Consider the following 27,262-nt stretch of genomic DNA (forward strand, 5'->3'; position numbering starts at 1 on the left):
TACAGCTTCATGGGATTTTATTGTAGCCAGTAAGATGTAATGAAGGTGTTGCCGGCGTGTGGTACTGCTAGTAGCTTAGATTAGTTCATGTGACGGTGGTGAAATTCCAGTCTGCGAACTGCATTCTGCTGCTGCGTTGATCCTGTTTCAGAACAGAATGGAATAAAAGGTTTTTTATAACCGTTTAATGTAGGGATGTGCAGGCTCGGATTTACTCGGATCTCAAAACTGCATTTTATTGGCTATCGCCTATCATGTGTTTTGGATAGCCAATATAATAAATCCGAACTTGCGGTAAAGTGGCGATAAGAACCGAATAAATCCGAGCCTGCACATCCCTAGTTTAATGCCATTGCCCAATTTGTCTTATTATATTTTTAGCAGATATCATTTTAAAAAAAATAAAACATAAAGATGTTTTATTAGCAAAGCAAAACCCAAGTGTAAACTTTTCTGTGAACCAATAAGACCATGCACGTGACCATAAAACACCACGTTGACATGTGTGTATCACCATCGTAAGTCACATAAGGAAAATAATGTAAATCTAGTTGGGCACCAATTGCAAGATTGACTTATTCAAATGCACACAGGCACAGAGGCTGCAGACAGTATCTATTACCCCCCGGATCCAAGCCCTGGAAGGCATCGCATTTCTAGGTTTGGTGCATATGAAAAATGCAGTCAAAAGCGCATTTTCAGGGTTTGACCGCATTTCTCCCATTGCTGCATCCCACCCATAGTCATATGTCACTTGTCCTCTCTCCTTGGGCCACTACGGAGCCACAGGAGACAAGCTTCACTCTTAGTATAAATGATGCTCTTATTCACACAGGCAGCTTATAGAGGTCGGTACTATTTTCTTTTATATCAACATGATGCTATAACTGACACAGGAAAGCATCAGTGTTATGGGGTCCATACATCTGCAATGTATCGCCCCAATTTCCCGTTCTGCCCACGACGAGGTCGGGGAATTAGGGAAAATTTATCATGTTGGAAATCCTCGATTGCTATTTTTTAAGGATTATTCCCAGTTTTTTAATGTGTAATTTTTATATTAAATAATTTAATTCTGGATTACTGTTTATCATTTATTTATATTGTTATTTTAAGCGCTGTGACATCCTATTTGTATCTTTTTCTATGCTGAGAATATTAGGAGATTTGACACTTCTCCCCACAGCTGCTATTTTAGTAACTAATTAGATTTTTTTAGCACCTCTTGAGAGTTCTTTTCTGGAAATCCTCGATTCACTGATCCTGACTGAAAAATTATTGGGGTTGGGGATATTTGACATGTTTTTTCCCAATCCACTGATGGATTGCGGATAGGAAGAACGGGGAATTAAGGCTGTAGATGTGTCATCTACATTACTCTATAGCAGTGGTTTTGCTCTTCAGTGCTCAAGTTTACCCAACAGGTCATGTCTTAAGGATTTCTGCGTTTGGAAGCTGGCTGGATAATTAATAACCCAGCAAAATAGATTAACTCACCAGTGCAAGATTAAAGAAATCAACAAAACATGACCTGTTGGTGGTACTTGACGGCTGGGGTGAGAAACCCTGGCTTACTGTAAGAGCCTTCAGTTGTATATCAGTGAAATCAAATGTACCTGTGATGCTGGTTGTTTCTGGTGAAGGACGGAGGGATCTTTAGATATTGGGCAGCTCATCTGAGATAAAATGTTCGAGTCTCTCTAGGTATTGCCCGTATTCCTCTAAGTCATTGTGCCCTCCACCTACTATCCAGAGAGGCCACACAGCCTGTGGGCAGCGTTCGTAGAGTGCCAGTCCATGGGAGAAGTCCACGATATTATCATCAGTACCATGTATGATGAGCACATCACAGGTTATCTTGTCAATTTTGTCAATGCTGCAAAGGACATGGTACAAAGGGATTATCCAACAGAAACAACATGTAATAGGGCCACTAAATATAAAGACTGGAAAAATGCAAATAATTCATCTTGTAACATTCAAAGCTTCTCATTTAGAAGATCACATACTTTGGCAGAACTTATGTGGGAAAAGAGGAAAGTGCTATTTATTGGCCTAATAAGTCATGCACAATACCTTATTTTGTTTTCAGTATACAATATAAAAAAATAGTGCAATATTTCCTATTTATAACTAGCCATGGTATATTAACCACTTGCCTGGCATGGTCGTATCAGATACGACCATACCAGACTGGGCTTTCCCTGATATGGTCGTATCTGATACGACCAGTCAGAAATGCCCAGTGGGCGGCTGCGGGAAGCTAATCTTTCAGCAGCCGCCTATCCTATAGGGACCTCCCCGTCCCTCTAGCCTACACCTCGGGCTGGTGCCAATCACCACTGATTGGCGGTCCGGTGGCACCTCTCATCTGGCATCTGCAGCGAGAAGCAGACTCTGCAGCGCCTCCCTTCTCTGTACCCAGTAACTGCAGGGAGAAGCTGCTGGGGAAATGAGATGTCAGCGGCGCCTCTCCTTCCCTGTACCTGGCAGCTGGAGGGAGAAGCAGCCGCGGGGGGAAACAGGCTAGTATCGGCGCCTCCCCCCTTGCTGTACCTGGCGGTGGCATGGTAACGCAGCCACGGGGAAACAAGCTGCTAGTGGCGCCTCCCCTTCTCTTTACCTGGCGGCTGGAGGGAGAGGCAGCCGCCGGGGTAAACAGGCTACCATCGGCGCTTGCCCCCTTGCTGTTCTCAGCGGCTGTAGGTTAAAGCAGCCATGGGGAAACAAGCTGCCAGCGGCACTTCCCCCTTCTCTGTACCTAGCGGCTGTAGGGAGTAGCAGTCCGGGTAAACATGTTGATATTGGCCCCTCCAACCTCACTGAACCCAGCGGCTGCAAGGAGAAGCAGCCACTGGGGAAACACGCTGCCATCCGTGCCTCCATTTCTATACTGATCCAGGCAGCTGCAGTGAAGCACAGCCGCCGGGGAAACAGGCAGCAAGTGGCCCTCCCCCTCAATGTGCCTGCAGAGAGCAGCTGCCGGGTATAAGCCAGCCCCACAGTTTGTACATTATACCCAGGCAGGCAGCTCACTGAAATATAGCAGTCCCTAGAGATGGCCTTCGGCCATCAATGTTTTTTTTAAAACATCAATGTGGCTATCGATGTTTTAAACATCGATGGTGGCTGGCTGATAACTAGTTTTCCCATTGATGGCAGATAAGCAATGGATAAGTGGGGCTGATTTTTTTTCCTGCTCAACAGGACGAAGCTTAGCCTCGCCCCTGGCCCCTGCTAAGTCCCTTCCCCATTTTTGATTGGCCAACCGCAACCCCAGCAGTAGTGGCTATCGAGGGGGGTGCAAACCATCGATGGTTCACCATCAATGGTTGGCCATCCCAAGTCCTATGTCCCTATTTCCCCCAGTCCTCATCATTGTTACTATCGATATTCCCAATACATCGGGGAGGGGGAATTGATTTCATGTGGAACTAAACCAACAATAGTTTGAAGTAATTAGCCTTTGATGGTACAGCCATCGATGTTCATCTCTACAGTATACCATAGAAATTGCTATTTTATGGTATACTCTATTTAAAAAAAAATATATATAAAACTTTTCTTTAATAAAGTTGTGTTGGATAAGTTTTAAATAGATCTTCTTGACCTAATTCAATCATAAAAAAAAACGACAATTTCTGAGCAGTTTTTGGGAAAAAAATGTATCAGTTAAGTGGTTAAGAATAAAACCCAGTCTCTGAGGTTACTTGTCTGGGATCCAGTGTTTAAGTTGTGTAGAAGTTGCCTCAATACTCCCGTTGCTACTACGCCGGCTCCTGTGGTCTGACAAACTTGCTGCCTGTCTGATAATACATTGGGACAGCATCAGTGAGTCAAGTGCACAGATATCGATGGCTTCTCCTTGTTCCTGCCGTTGGGTAACTTCCTCAGACAGGCATACCTCACAACTTTTAAGTCTATCTATTTGGGACATTTCAAGCGCCGTAGCAGCGTGCATCCAAAAGAGGCATAGCTTTGTGTAAAGGGGCAGACTGCAATGAAAAGAGGAGAAGCCTCGCTGCACCCCCACTGGCATCACCATGGGGGGGGGGGGGGTGCCCACACTCTCCGAGATGCTGGGCAACCCCCAGGATCTCCCAACACTAGTGTATAGATTCAGGGTGTTATGTGACTGGCAGGAGAAACAAGGTGACAGCCCCCAGAGAGTAAGTTCTGGGGATGAGGTTTCAGCTAGGGAATTGTCCTGTAAATGGAAAACAAAGTTCTCACTGGCCTAGAATGGAAAACCTGAATTATACCATGTGATGTCGCACTTACCCTTAGATAGTGGGTGGGAATATTTAAATGCATACAAACAGATTGGGCCTACAGAGCTGGTGTCTGTCTGACAAGCATACTTCATGGCTAATTCAATTATACGTGAGCTGCCCCCTGCAGTGCTTGTTTCCAGCACGTACTAAACTCCACAGGTAACCCACAACGTAGTATAAAAACACAGCATTGTCTTACCTGGGGAAGGGATCCCAACAATTGGTCCTCCGTATGTTGGGAAAGGCAACTCGTACCCCTGACATGAGCGGGGAATGTAATATTACTGCTGCATATTTGTAGCGGGTGGCAAGGTCAACTGCAGCTACAGTCCCAATACTCTGCCCATACAGGATTATATTTTCTGCAGGGACTCCGTATCTGTAGAGATGAAGCAGATAATGTAGCACAATCTAATTGCATCACTTCTATTGTAGTTCTTTATAAGATACTTCTATATAAAGGCTTTATATCTAAACTAGATAAGTGAATGGCTCACTTATAAGAACCTGCCAGTGATAAACAACATATGTGACTGTGGAGCAATACAAGACTACATAGGTTATTCACATGTACCTAGTTAAAACCAGCAAGCATCTCTAATAACCTGGGGGAAGCATGTGTCATTCACATCGGGAGGAAAACTCCCAAACGTTGGGTGCCAGCAGCCTGTTTTACATACAGAGGCAGAAAACAAAATGGGGCAGGGTCTGCATGGGCTTAGGTGGGAAGAAGTTATAGTATTTATTGTGACTGAATGACTAGTGAAATAATATGACAAGTAAGTAGAGGAATACATGCCAGTAATACAGGGCTTGGCAGAAGCCACAACCCGGCCACAGCTACTTTTGGGCATATTTTGCACATAATGACAAATGTCTGCTCACTGAGGAAACCAGTACTGTGTATTTGTCTGAAGACCCTATAAATGGTGTCAGACCCTAAGTAAACTCAACATCTTATCACAATAGTTGGGAAAAGTAGCAAGTACATTATGTAGTATATTTCCAGGCCTGTACACATTGTGTTACTGGCAATAGATTCCTATTGTGACTGTAGTTACCTTGTATCAGGGCTGCACAAAACCCACTCACAGCCTGGATATAGGCGTCAGGGCCGTAGGGAGGGTGGTGCGGCTGGTGCCTCCGCACAGGGCAGAATACATCCAGGGTCACCGGCCACACAGTCTCCGGCTCCGGAGGTCTGCAGGAGTAGACCTGCAGCGGTGCGCGGCGCACCAAGAAAGCCAGCGGAAGGTCCCGCCCGCCCTCCACCTCCTGCATGGAAAGGTAAGCGCTCAGGGGGAGGAGGGGGGCGGGGAGGAAGCAAGATGGGTGGCAGTGCTGCACAGGGCGCACTGCCGTACAGCTTCGGCACTGATAGACATCCTGGGCATTTCAGCCATAACCCCTTTATGCTGATAGATCAGGATGGGCAATAAGCGGCCCGCCAGTTGTTGATAAACTGCAAATCCCAGCATGCCCTGCAACAGTTTGGCCAAACTGGCAGGGCATGCTGGGATGTGTAGTTCTACATAAGCTGGGAGGCTGCTTATTGCCCACCCCTATGCTAAATAGAAGGGAGGAGCCCAATGATGGAACATTTTCTTACAAGACAATACATATAGCGTAGCTTCACATTAGGCAGGAGAGCAGAGCAAAATGTCACCCTCTGCTTCTACAGTACTTACACCCTTTGGCTAAGCCACTAGAATGCCAGCAATAGTATGCCCACTGTCTCTATATAGTATAGTACACCATATACCCCATTTATACATACCGGATCCTCAGGGCGTGCCAGGCAGCATCTATGTCCGCATACATGTTCTTCTCGCTTGGTTTGCCACTGCTCACTCCATAGCCAGAATAGTCATACGAGAATATGTTGCGTAAGGGATACGCACAGAGACCAGCAAATATCCAGCAAGCACCAGCTCCAATTGTGGCCGTTAATGCTTTATTGGAGAATGGTAGCCAACGCTAGGGGTCAGGTCATACCTGTAGTCTACAGATAGTCAGGTTAACGGGAAGTACTAGGGAAGAACCGGTCATGATGGTTGATGTAGCTGGTACTGAATATCCTTTTCTTGTAGACAGGGGCGACCAGGTCAGTGATAAAATCTCCCATTAATTTACAGGTGACCAACGAGACAGTACCAGCAATGGGTGTAACAGGTACAGTGCAACATTATCCTTTAACAAAGTCCTCAGAGGTTACTATTGGGCCGTTGCATACCAGGCATTCTTTCCTTCTGGCTGCTGCGGCTCCTACTAACCTGCTGGGTAGAGACTTGTTATTGTTCCTCAGCACACTGAATAGTATCTACAACAATATATGAAGACTATATAGTCATAGAAATCAGAGATATTAGTTGCATGCATTTGCAAATACATGGGAAGCTGCTAGGCCACGTCACGGCTTCTCTGTCTCTAGCAGTCCCTAACACTAAGGGGTTCACATCCGGGGCACAGTGCACCCCGAAAAACGTCCAGCCCTGGACCCCCCCAGGGCATCACACGAAAAATGGAAAAAGAGTGACAGTGCAGTGTAAAGTATAGCTGTGTAAGACTAATTAATGAGTGTTGGAAAAAGGGGTTAAAATATATGTGAATTATTACATGAAAAAAATATGAACATAATATGTGATGTAAAAAGCAGCTATGTGTATTAAGTGGTGATGCCATGAGGGGGCCCAGCCAGACCAGCCCTGGGGGTCTTACGCCCGAACGCTCACCCCAAATGTAAATTATACCAATTATAAGGCCTCATGATAAAGGCACATATAAATTTTGTCAAATGTAAGGCCTCCTGATAAAGGCACATACATAAATGCATCCACATTGAGAGCCAGCTTACCTGGGAGTCACCCCTGGGAACTCCAACTAGCACTACTAGAACCAGCATGCCCTACTAATGCTGGCTCCTTCATGCCACTCATACCAAACAAACAAAAAATGGCAGCTGCTCAATCAATCTAGCAGCACTAATCAGGTGCATGAAAGGGAGGGGTCATACTAAGTAGAAAAAGGAGGGGGGTTTAACCCCCTATTGTTCCTCAGCACACTGAATAGTACCTGCAACAATATATGAAGACTATATGGTCATAGAAATCAGAGATATTAGTTGCATGCATTTGCAAATACATGGGAAGCTGCTAGGCCACGTCACGGCTTCTCTGTCTCTAGCAGTCCCTAACACTAAGGGGTTCACATCCGGGGCACAGTGCACCCCGAAAAACATCCAGCCCTGGACCCCCCCAGGGCATCACACGAAAAATGGAAAAAGAGTGACAGTGCAGTGTAAAGTATAGCTGTGTAAGACTAATTAATGAGTGTTGGAAAAAGAGGTTAAAATATATGTGAATTATTACATGAAAAAAATACGAACATAATATGTATTGTAAAAAGCAACTATGTGTATTAAGTGGTGATGCCATGAGGGGGCCCAGCCAGACCAGCCCTGGGGGTCTTACGCCCGAACGCTCACCCCAAATGTAAATTATACCAATTATAAGGCCTCATGATAAAGGCACATATAAATTTTGTCAAATGTAAGGCCTCCTGATAAAGGCACATACATAAATGCATCCACATTGAGAGCCAGCTTACCTGGGAGTCACCCCTGGGAACTCTAACTAGCACTACTAGAACCAGCATGCCCTACTAATGCTGGCTCCTTCATGCCACTCATACCAAACAAACAAAAAATGGCAGCTGCTCAATCAATCTAGCAGCACTAATCAGGTGCATGAAAGGGAGGGGCAATACTAAGTAGAAAAAGGAGGGGGGTTTAACCCCCTATTGTTCCTCAGCACACTGAATAGTACCTGCAACAATATATGAAGACTATATGGTCATAGAAATCAGAGATATTAGTTGCATGCATTTGCAAATACATGGGAAGCTGCTAGGCCACGTCACGGCTTCTCTGTCTCTAGCAGTCCCTAATACTAAGGGGTTCACATCCGGGGCACAGTGCACAGTTCATATATTGTTGCAGGTACTATTCAGTGTGCTGAGGAACAATAGGGGGTTAAACCCCCCTCCTTTTTCTACTTAGTATGACCCCTCCCTTTCATGCACCTGATTAGTGCTGCTAGATTGATTGAGCAGCTGCCATTTTTTATTTGTTGGGTAGAGACTTGTTATGTAAGATGGGATGTGTTATATATTGCACCCCTGATGGTGTATTTTTAGATATCCTTGAGAGAGTTGCGCACGAGGTGCGGGATATGTTGGACACTCCCCAAAGGATAATGTATAACTCTACCAGTTTAAATGAAAATCCATCCCAGGTAGATCAAATGTTGTCCCAAATTCCAGATTCCCTTTGGACTAAAGATGGACAGGACACTGGATTAATGGCAAACGTAAGCCCTGTAATGGTAAATTTGAAAAGCTCCAAAAATTCCCCAGTACCCACTAAAACAGGAGGTAGAATTAGGGGTTTCTCCAATAATTGAACGATTATTGCAACAGGGAATTTTAGTTCGTACAGCTAGTGTAGCCAACAGTCCCATCTTTCCAGTGAAGAAGAGTGGTGGGAGGGGTTATAGGCTGGTACAGGACCTTAGCGGTGTTAATAAGGTAGTAGAGAGCCAATTCCCCGTAGTGCCAAATCCAGCTGTCATTCTTATGCAGATCCCTCCAAACGCAACCCATTTCACTGTCATTGACCTCTGTTCTGCTTTCTTCTCTGTGCCTCTCCACCCTGACTGTCAGTATCTATTCGCATTTACATACAAAGGTGTGCAATATACATGGACACGGTTTCCCCAAGGTTTCATAGACAGCCCCAGTATCTTTTCCCAGGCATTGCACGACTGTTTACAATCTTTTCAACCTGCAAATGGATCTGTTCTTATTCAATATATGGACGATTTATTGCTGTGTTCTGATCCGTTTATGTCATGTTTGAATGATACTAAACTTTTGTTGCTTCATCTCTCGCATACAGGACACAAGGTGGCTAAGGACAAACTACAGCCGTGCCAATCCAGAGTAAAATATTTGGGACACTGCCTAACCCAGGGGTTAAGACATCTCACAAATGATAGAATCCAGGCCATATAGAACATGACACTGCCGCAGAATCAACAGCAAATTCGTACCTTCTTGGGAATGTGTGGATACTGTAGAATGTGGATACCAGGTTTTTCTATTTTGGCCTTGCCTTTGCAGGACTTAGGACCTCATTCAGAGTTGGTCGTTGCGGCCGCACGGTCGTACGCCACCAATGTTCGCTATACTGCGCATGCGTAAAGTTCGCAATGCGCGTGCGCAAACTAGCCGCTACAATCAGAAATTTCTCTCTCCTAGAACACAGCCAGGTCGGTAGTTTGAGTGACAGAATGAGGCGTTTGTGGGTGGTAACAGGGGAAGGTGCTCGAAAAGGGGGAGTGGAGATCCAAACACAGGCGTGCCTAATTATGCGAACGGCATTTTATGGGAGTGCATACGGTTTATGGGAGTGCATAATTAACAAAGTAGCATCATGGCACATGTGACATGGGAGGTTTTTACACTGACATGATCGTAGTGCTTAAGAGAGGGTATGGTCAACCTTAAGCTCTACGACCAGTTCCGATGGTTCCCAATGGTCTCGATTAATCCTTATATGGCCGGAGATGACGTGCAATGCGTACGAGAAGGGGGCATATTTTTTGGAATTCCGACCGCTTCCCCCCCTTGGTCGGCCAGCTACCGATCCGAACTTAGGGACGCAACTTGCAAAGGAATCATTTGAATATCGGGCCCCTTTTCCCGTACAACCGTGCAGCCGCTTCGACCGACTCTGAATGAGGTCCTTAGTCTCTTCCTCAAAGCCCGATCATGTCGTACACACAGAGGAATCAGAGCAGGCTTTCCTTAATCTTAAGGATAGTCTGACCAAAGTACCTGCATTGGGAATACCTGATTATGAAAAACCTTTTGATTTGTATTGTACGGAAGCTGATGGTTGTGCTGCAGGTGTCCTTACACAAAAACATGGTGATGCCAGTAGGCCCGTAGCATACTACAGTGCCCAATTGGACTCTGTGGCGAGATCACTCCCCACCTGTTTGAGAAGTGTAACAGCTACCGCTCTATTGGTGAGTAAAAGTGAGGATGTAGTATTGGGTCATGATATGATTGTCTATACTTCCCACGCTGTATCTGCTTTGCTGAACTCTGCTCAAACCAGACACGTCTCTTCGGCTAGGTTTACCAAAAGGGAACTAGCTCTAATCGCACCTGCGAACATCACTGTTAAACGTTGCAGCACGCTGAATCCAGCAATGTATTTACCATATGTACAACATGATGTACAAAAGGGTGGAAAGAGATGAGTAGCTGGCGGAGGGTGAGTTCAGTGGACATAATGATACACACGATTGTATGGAATATCTGAATCAGACTATTACTGCTAGACCTGACATACACGACACACCTTTAGAGAATGTAGATGTGACTTTTTACATGGATGGGAGTTGTCATAGACAAAAAGACACAGGTGAATTATGTACAGGTTATGCTGTTGTAAATGACAAAGACATCATAGAAGCCAAACCTCTTGGTCCTCCTCACTCAGCCCAGGTGGCAGTTAGTAGCACTAACTAGAGCGTGTGAACTGGCAGCAGGCAAATCTGCTAACATTTACACTCGAGGTACGCGTTCGGGGTGGTGCACGATTTCGGGGCTCTATGGCGTCTGAGAAATTTTATGACAGCAGCAGGCACACCAGTTGCACATTCCCGACACATAAAACATCTTTTAGAAGCAATCCAACTGCCCAAAGCGGTGGCAGTAATCAAGTGTAAAGCCCATACATGTGAGGATGACCCGGTGTCACTGGTGATGTTATTCAAAATATGTGTAAGCTGATGGGTATTAATAGCCGACTTTACACCCCCTACCGACCGCAAGCCAGTGCCAAGGTAGAGAGGATGAACGGGACTATTAAAAATAAGTTAAGTAAAATCATGGCAGAGACTGAACTAGGTTGGCCAGAAGCATTACCGTTGGTCCTGCATAGTATAAGGACCACTCTTAGACCCCCTCTAAATCTGTCTCCCTTTGAAATACTGTTCGGTAGACAACCTCATTTGATTATAAGTCCACAGGAAGACTTGAAAGGTAACAACGAGGTAACTGTAAAGTATCTTATATCAATGAGTAAGCAGTTAAAACAACAGCAGCAGAAACTGAAATTGTTGTCCAATGATATGCCTGAAACTAACTGTCATGATGTTGAACCAGGAGAATATGTTATGATCAGAAATTTCTTGCGTTCAGGTTGTTTGATCGGTGGGAAGGTCCATACCAGGTGCTGCTGACAAGTACTACATCGTTGAAGGTGGCTGAGAGGGATACCTGGGTCCATTCCACTCACTACAAAAAGGGCAATCAACCAGTGGAGAAACAAGTCGGAGACAAGGCTGATAGCGTGGACCTGTCACTCGCGAACTTGTTCCGGGAGGATTGAAAAGGTTGTAGTGAGATACCTGAACTAAAAGAAATCTGCAGGTCTTGTTTTGGCAATGGACGGGCCTGCTGTGTTCATTTTCATGTTCTCTTTTAGAGTGTTCATCATCCTGGTCGGTTCGGGAATGTCTGGTTTCTGTGAAGGGGGACCGATTGTGGAGAAGGGAGTTGATGGCAGTGCTGATGGAGTGGAGTCAGAAGGAGTGCAATGCCAATCAGGGCATGTCTGACCAATCTTAGTACTGTTATTGTTAAGAGAGCTGTTATTCCGGTTACTCGGGGACGGAGTGGAGGTTTATCGTCTGAAGATTCCTGTATTTGTGAGCTTTGTGGGTCCCTAGTTGATGAGAATTGTATCCAACGGTGCCAGCCTGAATATAACCCGTACTGGGGTGGGTATCCTTTAGAGGATTATCATAGCATGGTAGGCAAAGTGTTAAATCAAACTGATTGCTGGGTGTGTTCACATGTGCCACAGGGACAGCATAATGTAGGGTTGGTGCCATTTCCGCTGAATATCACGGAAATTTTAGAATTACAGAAAGGGAAAACATTGGATGGAAAATTCCTCTATTCCAAACCACCTCATTTCAAACTCTATCAATTCCAAGTAGATAGATCACTTTTGTGTTTAAACATAACCAACCCCAATAAACCCGGGAGTTGGGAAGTGACAGGGAATAATCAGATGATGACCTTCACACAAAGAGCTGATAATGAGTCCATAAACCATGATCTGTTATGCTCAATTAAATCTAGTGGGAGACATTTTAGGTACCGGTATGCATTGAGTTCCACCAAAGAAATTATTGGTAAGGTGCCAGATGGTTATTGTGCTAAAATAATACAGCCAGAAACTTGCATGTACCAGATGGAAGACCCAGAAATAGGATTGTTTGCAAGGGAAATGTGCTTAATGATGCATACCATTCCTTATGTTCTCCCTGATAATGTATGCTTTATATGTGGAAGAAAAGCGTATAAGTGGCTCTCCCCGAGTTCCGAAGGTTTGTGTTACCTGGGAAGAGTAGTCCCAGAAGTTATGACCCTCACACTTGTTGAAATGCTTGGTATACATAAAAACACACCGTCACCATATCTTCACACAGAATATGAACAGAGAGGCAAACGAAATATGATACTTGGTCATGTGCACAAAGCCACTCAGTTAATTAGTGAGACAACTGGCTTTCAAGCTTTAGTCGCATTTGATCCCACCAGGATCGCTCGGGGTACATTAAACTTTAGATATATTCAGGAACTTGCTAAATTGATAGATAATATCACCGAGATGTACGATGACACATTCAGGTATACAGGGAGAGAATTGCAAGCGTACAAGAAAGAACTGGTGCAACACAGGCTAGTGTTAAATTATTTAACTGCTGTTACTGGAGGGTATTGGGTAACGTTGGCCACCCAATTTGGAGTAAAATGTTGCACCTATGTCACCAATGATACCAGCGACCCTAAGGAAGTGATAGACCGGAAGATGGATGAAATTCTGCAGCTAAAATGGGAATTTCGTAAGAACCATAATGCTTCAGTGGCTGAAGTAGGGGAGAAGATAGAAGGATGGGTTTCATTGTCTGAACCCAGTGAAATGGTTCTCAGGTCTAGGGGAATGGGTCCAGGAAGTGATCGCCAGCATCGGCAAATTCTTAATCCTTATACTGATTGTCATCTTAATAATTGGCATATGTGTCCGGTGTGTTCCTATTGTGTTGAAGTGTGGAAAATGTAAAAATAGAGTAAAACGAAAGAATTAAATTATGATGGTGGTCAGTATGAATACCGAGGTAAATACAGAACTGCATTACAACCCTGAACTAGGAAATACCATCATTTAATGTATTATATTTAGACATGCATAGAATGTATTATTGAAATGTTATTTTAAAACACCTCAGATAATGTAAAGTCTCAAATTTCCCCTTCAAGACTGCCTTTATAGGACTGGTGTATCCCCACACCTTTCACATGATCTTCCAAGATCCGTGGTGTGCGTATATAATAGTAGTTTTATGTCCCCACTCAGAGACACATTATTGATGGATTAAGAACCACCTTGTGCCATCCCATAATAACACTAAATAGTATATAAATGTAAACCTAAATTATATTTTAAAATCAGATTGTGATAGCATGTTCGCTATCAAAGGGTGGACTGTCGAAGCTGGATAATAGGCTGAGACAAGATCACTTTAAAAAGACGCCATCTTGGAAATTAGATCGCAAGACGCCATTTTGCGAATGGCCGCCTAAGCGCCATTTTGGATAAACTCACTTTAGTACATGTGGCGATATTACTATTAGCATCATGCGATTGCATCTTTCACCATTTCTCATACACACATTAATACGCACAATTGCGCTGTTAACAAGTCGCATATTAGCGAATGCATAAGACCCTGTATGAAAACGCTGAATATTAGCTCCATGCACACGCATCTGCCCAAAGTTAACTAGCGTCTTTACATCAAACCCCACACACTCACACATTACATATTCACATACAAGGTTCCATAAGCTTTAAGGTATAAGATTCGAGTATGCACATTTATTATCATTGCTAGGAAATAAACGTTATTTCGTAACTAAGGTTTTATACGTGATAAGTAAATCATGTTCGGTATTGTACTGATACGTACTCTTTCAACAGTATTCCGGTAATATCGATGGAGAGATCGCAACATGCATTCTCAATTTATGGACCGCAGAGACTTCAAGCAACAAAATGTACATTATATGAACAACTGTTAGGATTTGCATGAGGCGGAAAACCAGAGACCACCAGTTGTTAGAGGCTGGATTGTGTCTATTTGAACCAACCTGTTAAATGCCTTGTAACATATGCCCTCTCTTTTAGGACCAATGGTATTAGCAACAAACTTCTCTATTGTGTTGTTTATTCCTGGGGGGTATAAATATGTGTGCTCTGACCCTGGGTTCCTAGTCATCGTGCTGAATGCTGATTGACGAGGGGTTTCTTGCTGATGCCTACATCTGGACCAGAGAGCGCTGCGTATGTATAATTGTACTTGGGTCTGTATAATCTCTTTGCGCTGATTATATGAGGATCATAGTGTGTAACTGCTGTACTTTTACTTGAATAATACTGGTTTGGAACCACAGGTTCTAGGTCTGGAGTCTTTATTTACTGTATGACTGTGTACGCAAATTAACGTCATCCTTAGAGGTTTATAGGCAGGATATTAGAAGGTATAGGCAGGGGTATATAGAGGTTCAAATGCAGTATCGTTACACCTTTATTATTAATCCAGTTCTCCTAATAAATAAATAAATAAATTACAATAAATAAATATTCATAACCTCTTTAGGTTATGGTGCAAACTAACCGAGGAAAAACAAACAGGCGGCCGTTATACTATCTAGCGCCCCCATGAATCCCGGAATTCTGTATGGCACCCTCTATCCATTTCATGCTCCACTGGAACCACCCACACTACTCCCCTGGTAGGTTACACCCATGGGACATTGTCTCCCGGGGCTGTGGCTTCCCCCCCTCCTCTTACCCAGCTGCTGCTATTGCTGCCCTCCATACGCTGTCATCTCGGGCCAGCATTTTCGACCCCTTTGCTAGCATCCCAGTCTTCCACGCCTGGGTCATCAATTGATCAAGCAGACTGGCCAGCCCTTGAGGTGTGGAGGCCTATTGCTCCTACTATAATTGGCAGGCGGGTTTTTATTATATTTGCGGCGTGCTACCCCTGAAACTCGCCCTCAGAAACTTTGGGGCGTCACCCTGAAAAAGACTTGCTTCCGCACCGAATCTGGTACTGGCCCCAGTTGTCCAGCTGTCGGCGGCGGATCTCCTTAAGACGGCATCCCCTATACGCCTTGGTCATATGTGGCGCTGGCTACAGGTATATCCCATAGGGAGGTGGCTGAGTAGCATTCAGCTCTAATTTTTACTGACGCTGCTGTTGTGACTGGCTTTTTTAGCTTACCTCAACGGTTCGTGGTGCGCTTCACCTTTGCCGTTGACGTGGGTTGCATAGGGGTTCACTAAGAACATGCTGTTGCTTGAGCTGTTCCCCATTAGGGTTGCTTTAGAACTCTAGGGAGACCGCTTGGGTAACGCAAGTACAATTTGTTGCGACACCCTGGGCGCATTGCATGCACTTGACCTCAGGGTTCGTCCTCTCTCCGGTTGTTCGTTTGCTATGATAAATCGTTCTGTGTTGCCTGCAGCTTAATGTACATTTTGTTGTCAGGCTTGTGCCTGGTACACAAGCCGATGCCCCCAAGACTTTGCGCTGTTAGCAGGTAGGTTGGCTGGAATGGGAGCATTTTTCTAATTTCGGTGGCTCAGGCATGTAAGAGCTTGCAGAGAGTCATGCTGACATTTATTTGGGATCTGTATTCGCCAGGGCGCTCGCTGTGTTACAGCATATTTTAGCAGGCGTGTCTGGTTTTTCTCTACGTTGTATGATGGGCTTTCATAGTTTCAGGGGCATGCAGGGGTTGGTCAAGGTCGACCCCTATGCGATTTACTGCAAGTGTTCCATTGATATGTCCATGTTGCTTTACTTGCTGGCTGCGGTCCCTTGTTTTTATTTTCAGCTTTGAATGCTTGCTGTTTTCAATTATGTTTTTCCCATGATGCTTCATGGGTCTGCGAATTAGTGGCCCCGTTTAAAAGGGCTGACCCACCACTCACTATTGGCCTTGCCTTATACAGCGCACCAGTGTGGACCTGGCTGGTAGAAGGTGGTGGCTTCACTTCAACCATATCCCATTCCTGCATTATGTCTGGGGGCGCAGGCGGGGTCCTTTGAGCAGATGCATGACGAGGGGATGGGGCATGGTTGATGCACAAGGATGTATCCTCGGTTACGAAATACCAGTTTTTACAGCGTTGTTTGGCTTTTTCAGAGCTCGAGCCGGGCAAGTTCGGTACTTACTCATTTAGAATAGGAGCTGCTTCATCTGCGGCTTCTGCTGGCTTATCCGACGGGGATATCCAATCCCTTGGTCGGTGGAGTCCTGCTGCATTCCGACGTTATATTCGTCTGGGTTTAGCTATTTTTGCTCCAACATAGCTCACCGGAGGCTTAACCACTCGCCGACCTACTGCGGGAGTCTATGAGGAATTTTTTATTTTCCCCCCCGGGGGCCCAATTGGCTTCTGAATTATATATGATATGGCGTGATGGTCAGTTTACTCCGGGGGTTTTTAGGTTTTTTTGCCTCAAGGTCTGGTTAGCTACGTTCCCCTCCCCCCCCCTTTGTTACGTTTCCATGCTTTGTTGTTGTGGTGTCTGTGGTTCAACTGCTTGGTTTGTGTTTTTTCTTTCGGTATTATAGGTGCTGCATCTGTGTGTGAATGAACATATCTACTTATGTTGTCATATGTGGACATATATGTACTCCATTTAAAGTGCTATAATTAATGTTTAATATAATACTGTGACAGAGTGGCATTTGGTTTACATAATTTTTATTGCAATAGGTTAAATAAATAATACATAGATATCCAGGATACTACCATATATGTCAGAAAATATTAAAAACACCTATATTGGTAGCGAGAATCTATTTTAACTACACTTTTTCTTACCTATATAACACTTTAATTTATTTTAATATTTCATGGACTATATCATGATATACATAATAATAACAGTTATATTGTAATTCTGTGCATCCATTGCAGACAACTCTTTCCCTCTCTACCCATATTGGGAATGATTTAGGTCAGCAAACTACATTGGATTGGCACTCTATGATAATTAGTTCCATTTGACAGCAGAAGCTCTGCCTTCCTGCCAGTGTTGTGGTCTTTCATTGTCCGCAGGAGTGTTTGGTGGTCTGCTGGTTCTGGTGCGTGGTTGGATGTGGCTAGGAGGAAGGTGAATACTGCAGTGGTGAGATACATGTTGGAGAATGATGGTGGTGTAGTGGAGAATGGTGGTGGTGTAGTGGAGCAGGTGTTTATTCAATTCCGTGATGCACATTTGTTTCGTGGAGATGGCATGCATTTTAGTCCTGCAGGATTGGCTAATTTTTTTCTGCTGGTTTTGGTGTTGTTCTTGTTCTTGTTACAGGGTTGAGTTATGGTGGTGGCGCATCGGTTTAGGCCTCGCTTGGCGCAAAAGAACAACACTTGGAGTTACTTTATGTAAATAGTTAGGCTTAGTGGGTGCGCTCTCATTAAAGTGGAGTAAGGCGACAGCCAATTGTCCAGGACGGGAAATGGCTATACCACCTGGACCGGTGATTGAAGGTAAAGGAGAGTTGATCACCAATGCTTGGCTTGTGTGTATGTGTTTGTTTGAGCTGTTTGGTTGTTATTGTCCTGTGCGTTCTTTTGTGCCGTCACCATTATTAGTATTAACTTATAGTCTAAAATGTAATGACTTGTCAAAAATAAATTTGACAAAATATTTAAACGCCAACACTTGTCTGTGTCCTTATTTTAGTAGTTAAGTTACATTGTATTTAAGAAGGTTGTTATATGGTAACACGATAATACACGTTAGTGAGTTTATCAGGGAGACTCCCTGAAATAGTAGCAAATCCTGACTCCCTGAATAATCCAGCAATCGCCCTTATTACACATTACCCCCATTATGAATCTGTTATAGTAAAAAAATAACTGAGATATATACATTTAAATGGGAATATTATTATCATTTGGTCACAATCCCGATGGCAGAATGCCGGCTAGGGATGTATGGTAAACGCCTATCATAATCCAGACCCGGAATCCAGAACGACAGGGCCCCGAACAAGGTAAGTTCGGGGAGCTCGTCTTCTTAGCCACGGGGGTAAGGGTTAGGTTAGGGGGCTCCCGGGTAAATTTAGGGTTAGGCACCCCCCCAGGGAGGGTTAGTGTAGGGAAAGGGGGGTTAGGGTTAGGCACTCCCGGGGGGGGGGTTAGGGTTGGGCACCCCCCCGGGTTTAGGTTTAGGGAGCAGGTGTTAGGTTTAGGCAGCCCTGGGGGAGGTTAGGGTTGGGCACCCCTCCGGGTTTAGGGAGCAGGTGTTAGGTTTAGGCAGCCCTGGGGGAGGTTAGGGTTAGGCATTAGGGGGGGAGGTTAGGGTTAGGTTTGGGGGGAGGGGAGGGTTAGCGTTACTTACCTCCGCTGTCGACATTTCATCCTTTCGGGCTCACGTTGTCAGGATTTGAACCAGTGGCATTACAATCCCATTCCCCCTGCATTGGTTATAGGGCACAATGATTCCTATGGCTACATTCATTTTCTGAAAAATATCAGTGTGTTTTCATCAACAAATAGATCTTACTAACTGCTTTGGGGCTGGTTTACATTTGGATGTAAGTCAATGTTATGACACGCCTCTCAGATGTAGCAGCACATGTCCACTTTACTGCCACGCACATAGGTGATGCTTTCACAATCTCCCTGAAATGCTTTATCAAAAGTAGGCAAGCCTTAATCCGGCCCTGGCTGCACTGTAGCATTAAGTGCAGCACTCAGCTCCTGACACAGGCCTGATTCAGCAGGAGTCGCAGTTGCTAATATGCACGCAATTAACCGATTGTTGCATTCTGCGCATGCGGGAACCTGCTACTGCAATTGTAACGACGATCACAGATACTATGCAGACCCTTCGCAGAGCGATTGACAGGTAGTGCCGTTTGTGGGTGGTGACGGGGGTCAGTGCCATAACATGCGATGCCCTATGCAGTGTATTAGGAAGTTAGCAATTTCTGAGTAAGGTCAGGGCTTGTGCAAGTGTGCGTGAGGCTGCAATGGTACTCCATTGCACCAATGGTTTTGCAGTCTTGCGAAACATTATGAATGTGTGTAAAGGTAAAGTGGGCATCCTTGCTGCGAGGGCATAGTGTGCGCAATGGATTAGCATACTATCACAGTTGAACTGCCTGTGTATTCGCAGCTGCGATCGCAATTGCGATCCATAGTGAATCAGGCCAACAGTGAGGGATCCGGCATCCCCCAGGGATTTGGCCTGCGAGACCACGTCCGTTCCCATGAGGTCATGCCCATGAGCCATGCTTTATCATTTGGTCGGCACGCGGCTATGTTACCGCAGGGAGGGTTGCCACTGACTACATCCATAACCTATCTAGTGACCGAGCAACTAATTCAGTGTCAGTCACCCTGACCCCTATTTATCCTCCTCCCCGTGCACTAATTAACACCACAAGAAAGCAAGTGCCCCCATATCCTCCACCCATGTGTATCTGCCCTGCATGCAGGGAAGTACAACTGTTACTCCTGTGGGTGTGGTATAGAAGAGTGACAGTATCTAGATAGACACTTAATAGCTCTACAACAGATGGTAGACAGACAATAAGTCGACAGGGACAAAAGGTCAACAGGTACAATTGGTCGACATATAGTTGACACAGAAATGGTTGACACATTTTTTTTATTTTAAGCCTAATCTTCACCCTAAATCTAACCCTCTCCCTGTTGCTCAACTCTATCCTCCCTCAAGTGCCTAAACCTAACCGTCCTCTTCTACAGTCTAATCCTAGCCATCCAGCAAGTGCCTAACCATAACCGTCCTCTTCTACAGTCTAATCCTAGCCATCCAGCAAGTGCCTAACCATAACCGTCCTCTTCTACAGTCTAATCCTAGCCATCCAGCAAGTGCCTATCCATAACCGTCCTCTTTTACAATCTAATCCTAGCCATCCAGCAAGTGCCTAACCCTAACTTTAAACATTTTGAAAAAACATATGTTGACAATGTTTGTCGTCCATTTTTCCCCGCCGACCATTTTCCCTGTCCACCTTTTGCACTGTCAACCATTTGTACCTTTTAACCTTTTGTCCCTGTTGACCTATGGCTGTCATCCATCTGAATTTGACCTATGGAGTGTCTATCTAGACAGTGTCAAACTAGAATATGGACAGTTTGTCTGTATTACAAATGACAATGACACAGATTATTCCAGATAGTATTTGTTATGAACCAGTAGGTTACTGTAGTTAATTTAGAAAAAAAAAAAATTGTCTGCAGCTTTTTATCTTCAAAAACTAAAACAAATGCCGCTTACATAAGTATTCAACTCCCATGATGTGGCAGCTCCAAGTCTACATGGATAAAAGTTGTTACTCTAACAATTGTGTCTAGAGATGAGTGGGTACAGTTCTCACCCGAATTTCGTGGATCCAGGGCGATCCGAGCCACAGCTCGGATCTCCCTGCCTGCCCTGGATCCCTCTCCAAGACAAAACCTCACGATCCCGCTGTCAGATCGCGAGGTTTTGCATTAAGCGGGCTTAACGCTTATTGGCTGAGAGAGCCGTCTGTCACGGCTCTCCACCAATCAGCGTTAAGCCCATTGAATATGGGCACAGGAGGAAGTAAGGAGGATGCCGCCCACCCATTCCCTGCTGCCTAAAATCGCTGGCACCCCCCGCTGCCGACACCGCCGGTAACCCCTGCTGCCGACCCCCACTGGCAACATCCCCCGCTGCCGACACCACCGGCACCCATGCACTGCCGACACCATCAGGACCCCCACACTGAGGACACCGCTGGCACTCCCGCTCTGCCGACACCGCCGGTACCCTGCACTGAGGACACTACCAGCACCCCCGCACTACTGCCCCATGTACTGAGGACACCGTCAGCAGCCCCACATTACCGGCACTCCCACACTGGGGACCCCACCGGCACCCCTGCACTGCCGACACTGTCAGTACACATGCACTGAGGACACCGCTGGCACCCCTGCTTTGCCGACACCACCGGCATCCTGCACCAAGGACACTGCTGACTATCACTGCATTAGCTACAGAGCTCAGTGGCTGAGACTGGAGTGAAGGTGCACCAGTCACCCATATCAGAGCTCTGCATACAGCTGGCCTATATAGGGAGGGTGGCTAGAAAGAAGCCATTACTGAAGAGAAAACACATCAAAGCATGGATGGAGTTTGCTAGGAATCATCAGGAGGGAACCAGCTAATATGTGGGAAAAGGATTTGTGGTTGTGAAAGACCCTTTGCAGCCATCACATTTGTAATTTCCAAAAATTGTTCCCAAATTCAATACCCCCTCAATAAACATACCTATACATCCACACTACCAGGCCACAGTGTACACCATCACCTATATAAATAACACAATTTCCTCTTAAAGCTGAGCACATAAAGCCAGCGATACAATATATGCCACCAAGCATGTATGAAGCCTATTATACCTGGAACAGAGATAAGACCACAGCGCCTCATCCCTACCCTCATGAACTAATAAATGGCGAATGGATTCTGTTACTGAGTTAGCTGAGTAATTAATATGGGACAACAATGTTGTTATATTGCATGATATAGCCTGCGTTTATTAACAGTGTAGACCAGGCATGTCAAACTCAAAATCCCAACCGGGCCGAATATTCAAGATGTGGGCCACAAGAAAAAAAAAGTTTTGTATGCTTTTTGACAGGTTTATTATTAAGAAAAAACAACAATAAAGTTTAAGCAAAGAGATGTCAAGTATTGGGAAGAAAACATTAACTTTCAGTTTTTCTTCCTGATATTTGACATCTTTTGCTGTCACCAAATTTCCAATTTCAGGAGAAATCTTATTGAATGTGATAACTTTTAAAACTGATCCTAGATGAAAGTCTGTCAATCTGGACCTAACAGAAGACTGCTTTCCTTTCATTAATGAGAATAATTGCAGGTAGTACATACTGTCACAAGTCGCCGCCTCGGCGTGGCGGTTCTCTCATCTCATTTGCTAAGAGACCAGGATGTCGGGCTGCTAGTTCATGAGATCCTCCTACCTGGCTGCTCCATCATCCCCGCCCTGTTCTGATTGGATCCTTCTACTTTTTACCTATGCTGTTTCTCTGCTCGGATCCTGGCTATAGCGTTCAGTACGTGCCTTTCGGTTCCTGTGTGAGGAATTTATGCTCCTGTGTTTACCAGCTCCTCGTGTCCAGCGTGTGGCTCAGTGGCCTCACCCGCACATTCAATGTCTGTGTGGACTTTCTGTTACAAACATCACAGCAGTCTCAGCCGCACTTCCAGCATCTGTGTGGACAATCTGCTACAAACATCACAGCAATCTCAGTCGCACTTCAGTGTCTGTGGGGACCTTCAGCTACTTCAGTCCTGAAGGCTGCAATCAGCCAAGTACATATCAGCCCACATGGCTGCAACCAGCCAAGTGCACGTCAGTCCTCAAGGCTGCAACCAGCCAAGTACATATCAGCCCACAAGGCTGCAACCAGCCAAGTACAAATCAGCCCTCAAGGCTGCAACCAGCCAAGTACATGTCAGTCCTCAAGGCTGCAACCAGTCAAGTACATATCAGCCCACAAGGCTGCAACCAGCCAAGTACAAATCAGCCCTCAAGGCTGCAACCAGCCAGGTACACATCAGCCCTCAAGGCTACAACCAGCCAAGTACATATCGGCCCACAAGGCTGCAACCAGCCAAATACTTATCGGTCCTCCAGGCTGCAACTCGGCCAAGGCCGCATGTTTCCCCAGCACTCCTTTAGGTCACCTGGGTTTACAACAACCTCAACTTTTCAGTTGACCCCATCGCACGGCCCAACTGGGCCACCCTGCCTCACTTAAGGACAATAATTTCAGTTGTCCCCTTTGCTCCATATAATCCTAAGAACTATTGCCTTATTGCAGAGGTTCTCAAACTCTGTGCTCAGGACTCCACACAGGTCACATTTTCCAGGTCACCCAGCAGGTGCACAAGTGTATTCATTACTCACTGACACATTTTGAAAGATCCACAGGTGGAGTAATTATTTCACTTGTGATTTTGTGAGGAGACCTGGAAAATATGCACTGTTTGGGGTCCTGAGGACCGAGTTTGAGAACCTGTGCCTTATTGAAGTTAATTTTACTTGGGAATCTTAACACTGGCTTTTCAGCTATTTTCCCACATTTTCTATTCCTTTCTGTTGTGCCTCTGATCTCTGAATTGGTATCATTGAATCTTCTCAGGGATTCATAAAACTTACATGTGTGACATTATGAGTGACTCCAATCTCAGCTGCAGCGCTTGTCCTGTTGCGGCTGGCTGAACTTGTTTCACAGGCGCTCGTACAGAGGTGTGAGTGTAGAACAGAAATTCAGCTGGTAGCGCGGTGGTAGGCCTTGTTGTGGCATATCTAGCTGCCATTGTGTTACTGCCGGAAGGCGGGCTTGTGGGAACACAGGCCTTGTGGTGTGTGGAATCTCTCCCTAGCAGCGCATTACTGCCGGAAGGCTGGATTTTGAGAGTGCAGGTGTTGTGGAGAGGGGCGTCTCTACCCTGCAGTGCAGCGCATCATCACGTGACACTGTCAATGTTGGGCCGCATAATATGTGTATTTGGGCCGCATCAGGGGTGTAAGTTCATCCCAGTCCCCTGAAGGCAAATTAGAGTTTGGCGCCCCCTCCAAAAAAATAAGGGGAGGCTGGGAAGAGAGGTTCAGACCTGCATATAATCCCACTTACCAGTGAGCAACAACCAATTTAAGGATAAGAGACCAAAGCCATGGTATTAAAAAGCACCTAGAGTTACCCGGGCATTATACTTACCAATTATCCCCCCTATGTCTGTCCAGCACCATCCCCCGATGCATCTCTCCAGACTCATTCCCCTGTGTCTGTCTAGTGCCATCCCCCCATGCATGTATACAGCCTCATTCCCCTTCTGCGTCTCTCCAGCACCATCCCCCCTGCATCTCTCCAACACTATTCCCTTGCCATCAACCTGTCCTGTGCCTCTCAAATTTTGCCCTATTCCCCTCCACCATCATCATCCTGCCCTGTCTTCCTCCATTTGTAACATCCTGTCCTGTTCCGAACCACTGTCATAACCCTGCCCTGTACCCTTTTACCATCACCATCCTGCCCTGTGTCTTTCCACTGTCACCATCCCGGCCTGTGCCCCTCCACTGTCACCATCCTGCCATGTGCCCCTCCGTCACCATCCTGCCCTGTGTCCATCCACTGTCACCAGCCTGCCCTGTGCCCCTCCACTGTCACCATCTTGCCCTGTGCTGAACCACTGACATAATACTGCCTTGTACCTTTTCACCATCACCATCTTGCCCTGTGCCCCTCCACTGTCACCATCCAACCCTGTGCCCCTCCACTGTCACCATCCTGCCCTGTGTCCATCCACTGTCACTAGCCTGTCCTGTGCCCCTCCACTGTCACCATCCTACCCTGTGCCCCTCCACTGTCACCATCCTGCCCTGTTTCCGTCCACTGTCACTAGCCTGCCCTGTGCCCCTCCACTGTCACTAGCATGCCCTGTGCCCCTCCACTGTCACCATCCTGGCCTGTGCCCCTCCACTGTCACTATCCTGGCCTGTGCACCTCCACTGTCACCATCCTGCCCTGATCCGAACCACTGTCATAATCCTGCCCTGTACCCCTAAACCATCACCATCCTGCCCTGTGCCCCTCCATTGTCACCAGCCTGCCCTGTGCCCCTCCAGTGTCGCCATCCTAACCTATGTCCCTCTTGTGCCACCCCTACTAATTACCTTCTCTGTCTAGTCTACTGGGCTATCTGGTTTCTCCACATGGCTCCTCATCCCTTCAACTTCTCGTTGGAGGTGGGGGAGATGGGCTGACAGATGGTAGTGCTGCATCTTCTGTTGTGCTGGACAGCACACAGCAGACAGGCTCACTGTGTGCCTCCTCTGAGAGTGCTGTGTTCACCTCTGCAGTCTGCAGACAGTGCCGTGGTGGAGGAGGAACCAATAGAGGAGACGGAAGTGGAATGCCATTTTCACTTTCTTTCCCTATCTCTCTGTCTGCCACCACCTCTGTGTCTTCTCCTTTTCCTGTGTTTCTCTTCCCCTTCCACCTCCATCTCCCTTCTTTCCACTCTCTGTATGGTAGTGTCTAAATCCCCTTCACGGAGAGGACTCTGACGTCATCAGACAATGTCCAGCATCATTCCTTACCATCCAAGTGGGCATAGAGGGGGAACATAACCATGTGGCGAGCGTAGCGAGCCACCGACCCCGAAGCGCGGCGAGCGCAGCAAGCCCGCGATGGGAGATCTTTCGACAACTGACTTGTTTAGCTGGCCTTTATGGGCATGAACTGCACTTCCGCCCTCACTCACGTCACTTCCAGGTCCCTAGCAAGAAGGGGAAATAAGCTCTACCCTCTCTGTATCACTCTCTCCCCCTCTCTCCTTTTCTTATTCACCATAAGGCTCAGGTTTTTTAGTTTGACTACCGACTTTTTCTCACTGCACATCTCAAACAACCAGGTCACACTGGCTGCCCTTCAATCAGCGTGTCGGACAGCAGCACCACTGCATCAGAAGAACTCTACCAGATTTGCAGCACCTTCACCTGCCCAGAGTTGGCTCTAATAGTGCTGGTCATTTGTATGAGGGAGCTGCTATACTCATGGGTACAGGAAAGGCAATCCCGATTCCTGCACATGTCAGGGACAGACTTTTAGCTCATTAATATAATATATATTAGATATGAATATTATTATCTTGGTGTTAGTTTCCCAGTTTGACTACCAACTTTATCTCACTGCAGATCTCAAAAAGGTAGGTCACATTGGCTGCCCTTCAATCAGCTAGTTGGACAGCAGCACAATGAGCTAGGAAAAACTGTCATAGAGAATACAGAGAGCCCACTGCACCAGATTGCAGCAGCTTACTAAGCGGCGGTTTGACGGCGATTTCTAGTCTGTTCTAAACCCCGGTGGTTTGGTGGCGGGTTCTATTCTGTTCTAAACCCCGGGGGTTTGGTGGAGGTTTTGCAGCAGTTTCTAGATGACAGCCCTGTTCTATTCTATTCTGAAATGTGTTTTGACTGTGGTTTGGCGGCGGTTTTGCTATCTGCAGATTTACTAAGGCCAAAACCGCTGCAGAACTGCCATCAAAACACATTTTAGAATAGAATAGAACAGGGCTGTCATTTAGAAACTGCTGCAAAACTGCCACCAAACCCCCGGGGTTTAGAATAGAATAGAAACTGCCGTCAAACCGCCACTCAGTAAATTTTGCCCTAATAGTGCTGGTCATTGGTATGAGGCAGCTGCTGTAACCATGGGTACAGCAAAGGTAATCCTGATTCCTGCACAGCTATCTGTCCTTGGCTGCACATGTCAGGGACAGACTTTTAGCCCATTAATATAATATATAATAGATGTGAACATTATTATCTTGGTGTTAGTTTCCCTGTTAGGTGTTTCTATATCAATGCACTGAATATTTATACAAAAAAAAATATTTAGTGGTAATTGTACTAGGTAAGACAAAATTGATCAAAGAGAATTCATGATTTAATATTGAAAATGTAACGCCCACTTTACATGTAATTTCCAACCATCAAAATGTATGGAGAGATAGATATAATTTCCAACCAAGATCAGACTTTCAAATAATAGCCTTCAATAATGAAACACTTCCTGTAAACTAATTTCTTTATTAGAGCTTACCATACTCCCACCTATACCTCCCCTCACTAATGCGTCCTCACTCTCAATATCCACTCTGATCCACAATCGGTCCTCTTGTTTCAGGGTGCTCTTTAATTTAATGTAGCTTGTACCTGATCCCATGTTCGAT

At 45.7% G+C, this 27,262-nt stretch overlaps 1 protein-coding gene across 1 annotated transcript; it reads right to left on the reverse strand.

Annotated features, from left to right (window-relative positions):
- LOC148436315 (alpha/beta hydrolase domain-containing protein 17C-like) lies at positions 1-27,255 on the reverse strand. The gene is made up of 5 exons (XM_088465052.1): positions 27,150-27,255; positions 6,052-6,226; positions 4,474-4,653; positions 1,617-1,876; positions 1-142 (listed from the first exon to the last, which is right to left on the reverse strand). The coding sequence occupies exons 1-4, from the start codon at positions 27,253-27,255 to the stop codon at positions 1,657-1,659; spliced, it is 681 nt and encodes a 226-aa protein (XP_088321178.1). The 3' UTR covers positions 1-142; positions 1,617-1,656.
- Positions 27,256-27,262: the final 7 nt, after the last annotated feature.

The sequence above is a fragment of the Taudactylus pleione genome, unplaced genomic scaffold (assembly GCF_031769625.1).
Source record: "Taudactylus pleione unplaced genomic scaffold, aTauple2 ptg001827l, whole genome shotgun sequence".
NCBI classification, from domain to species: Eukaryota; Metazoa; Chordata; class Amphibia; order Anura; family Myobatrachidae; genus Taudactylus; species Taudactylus pleione.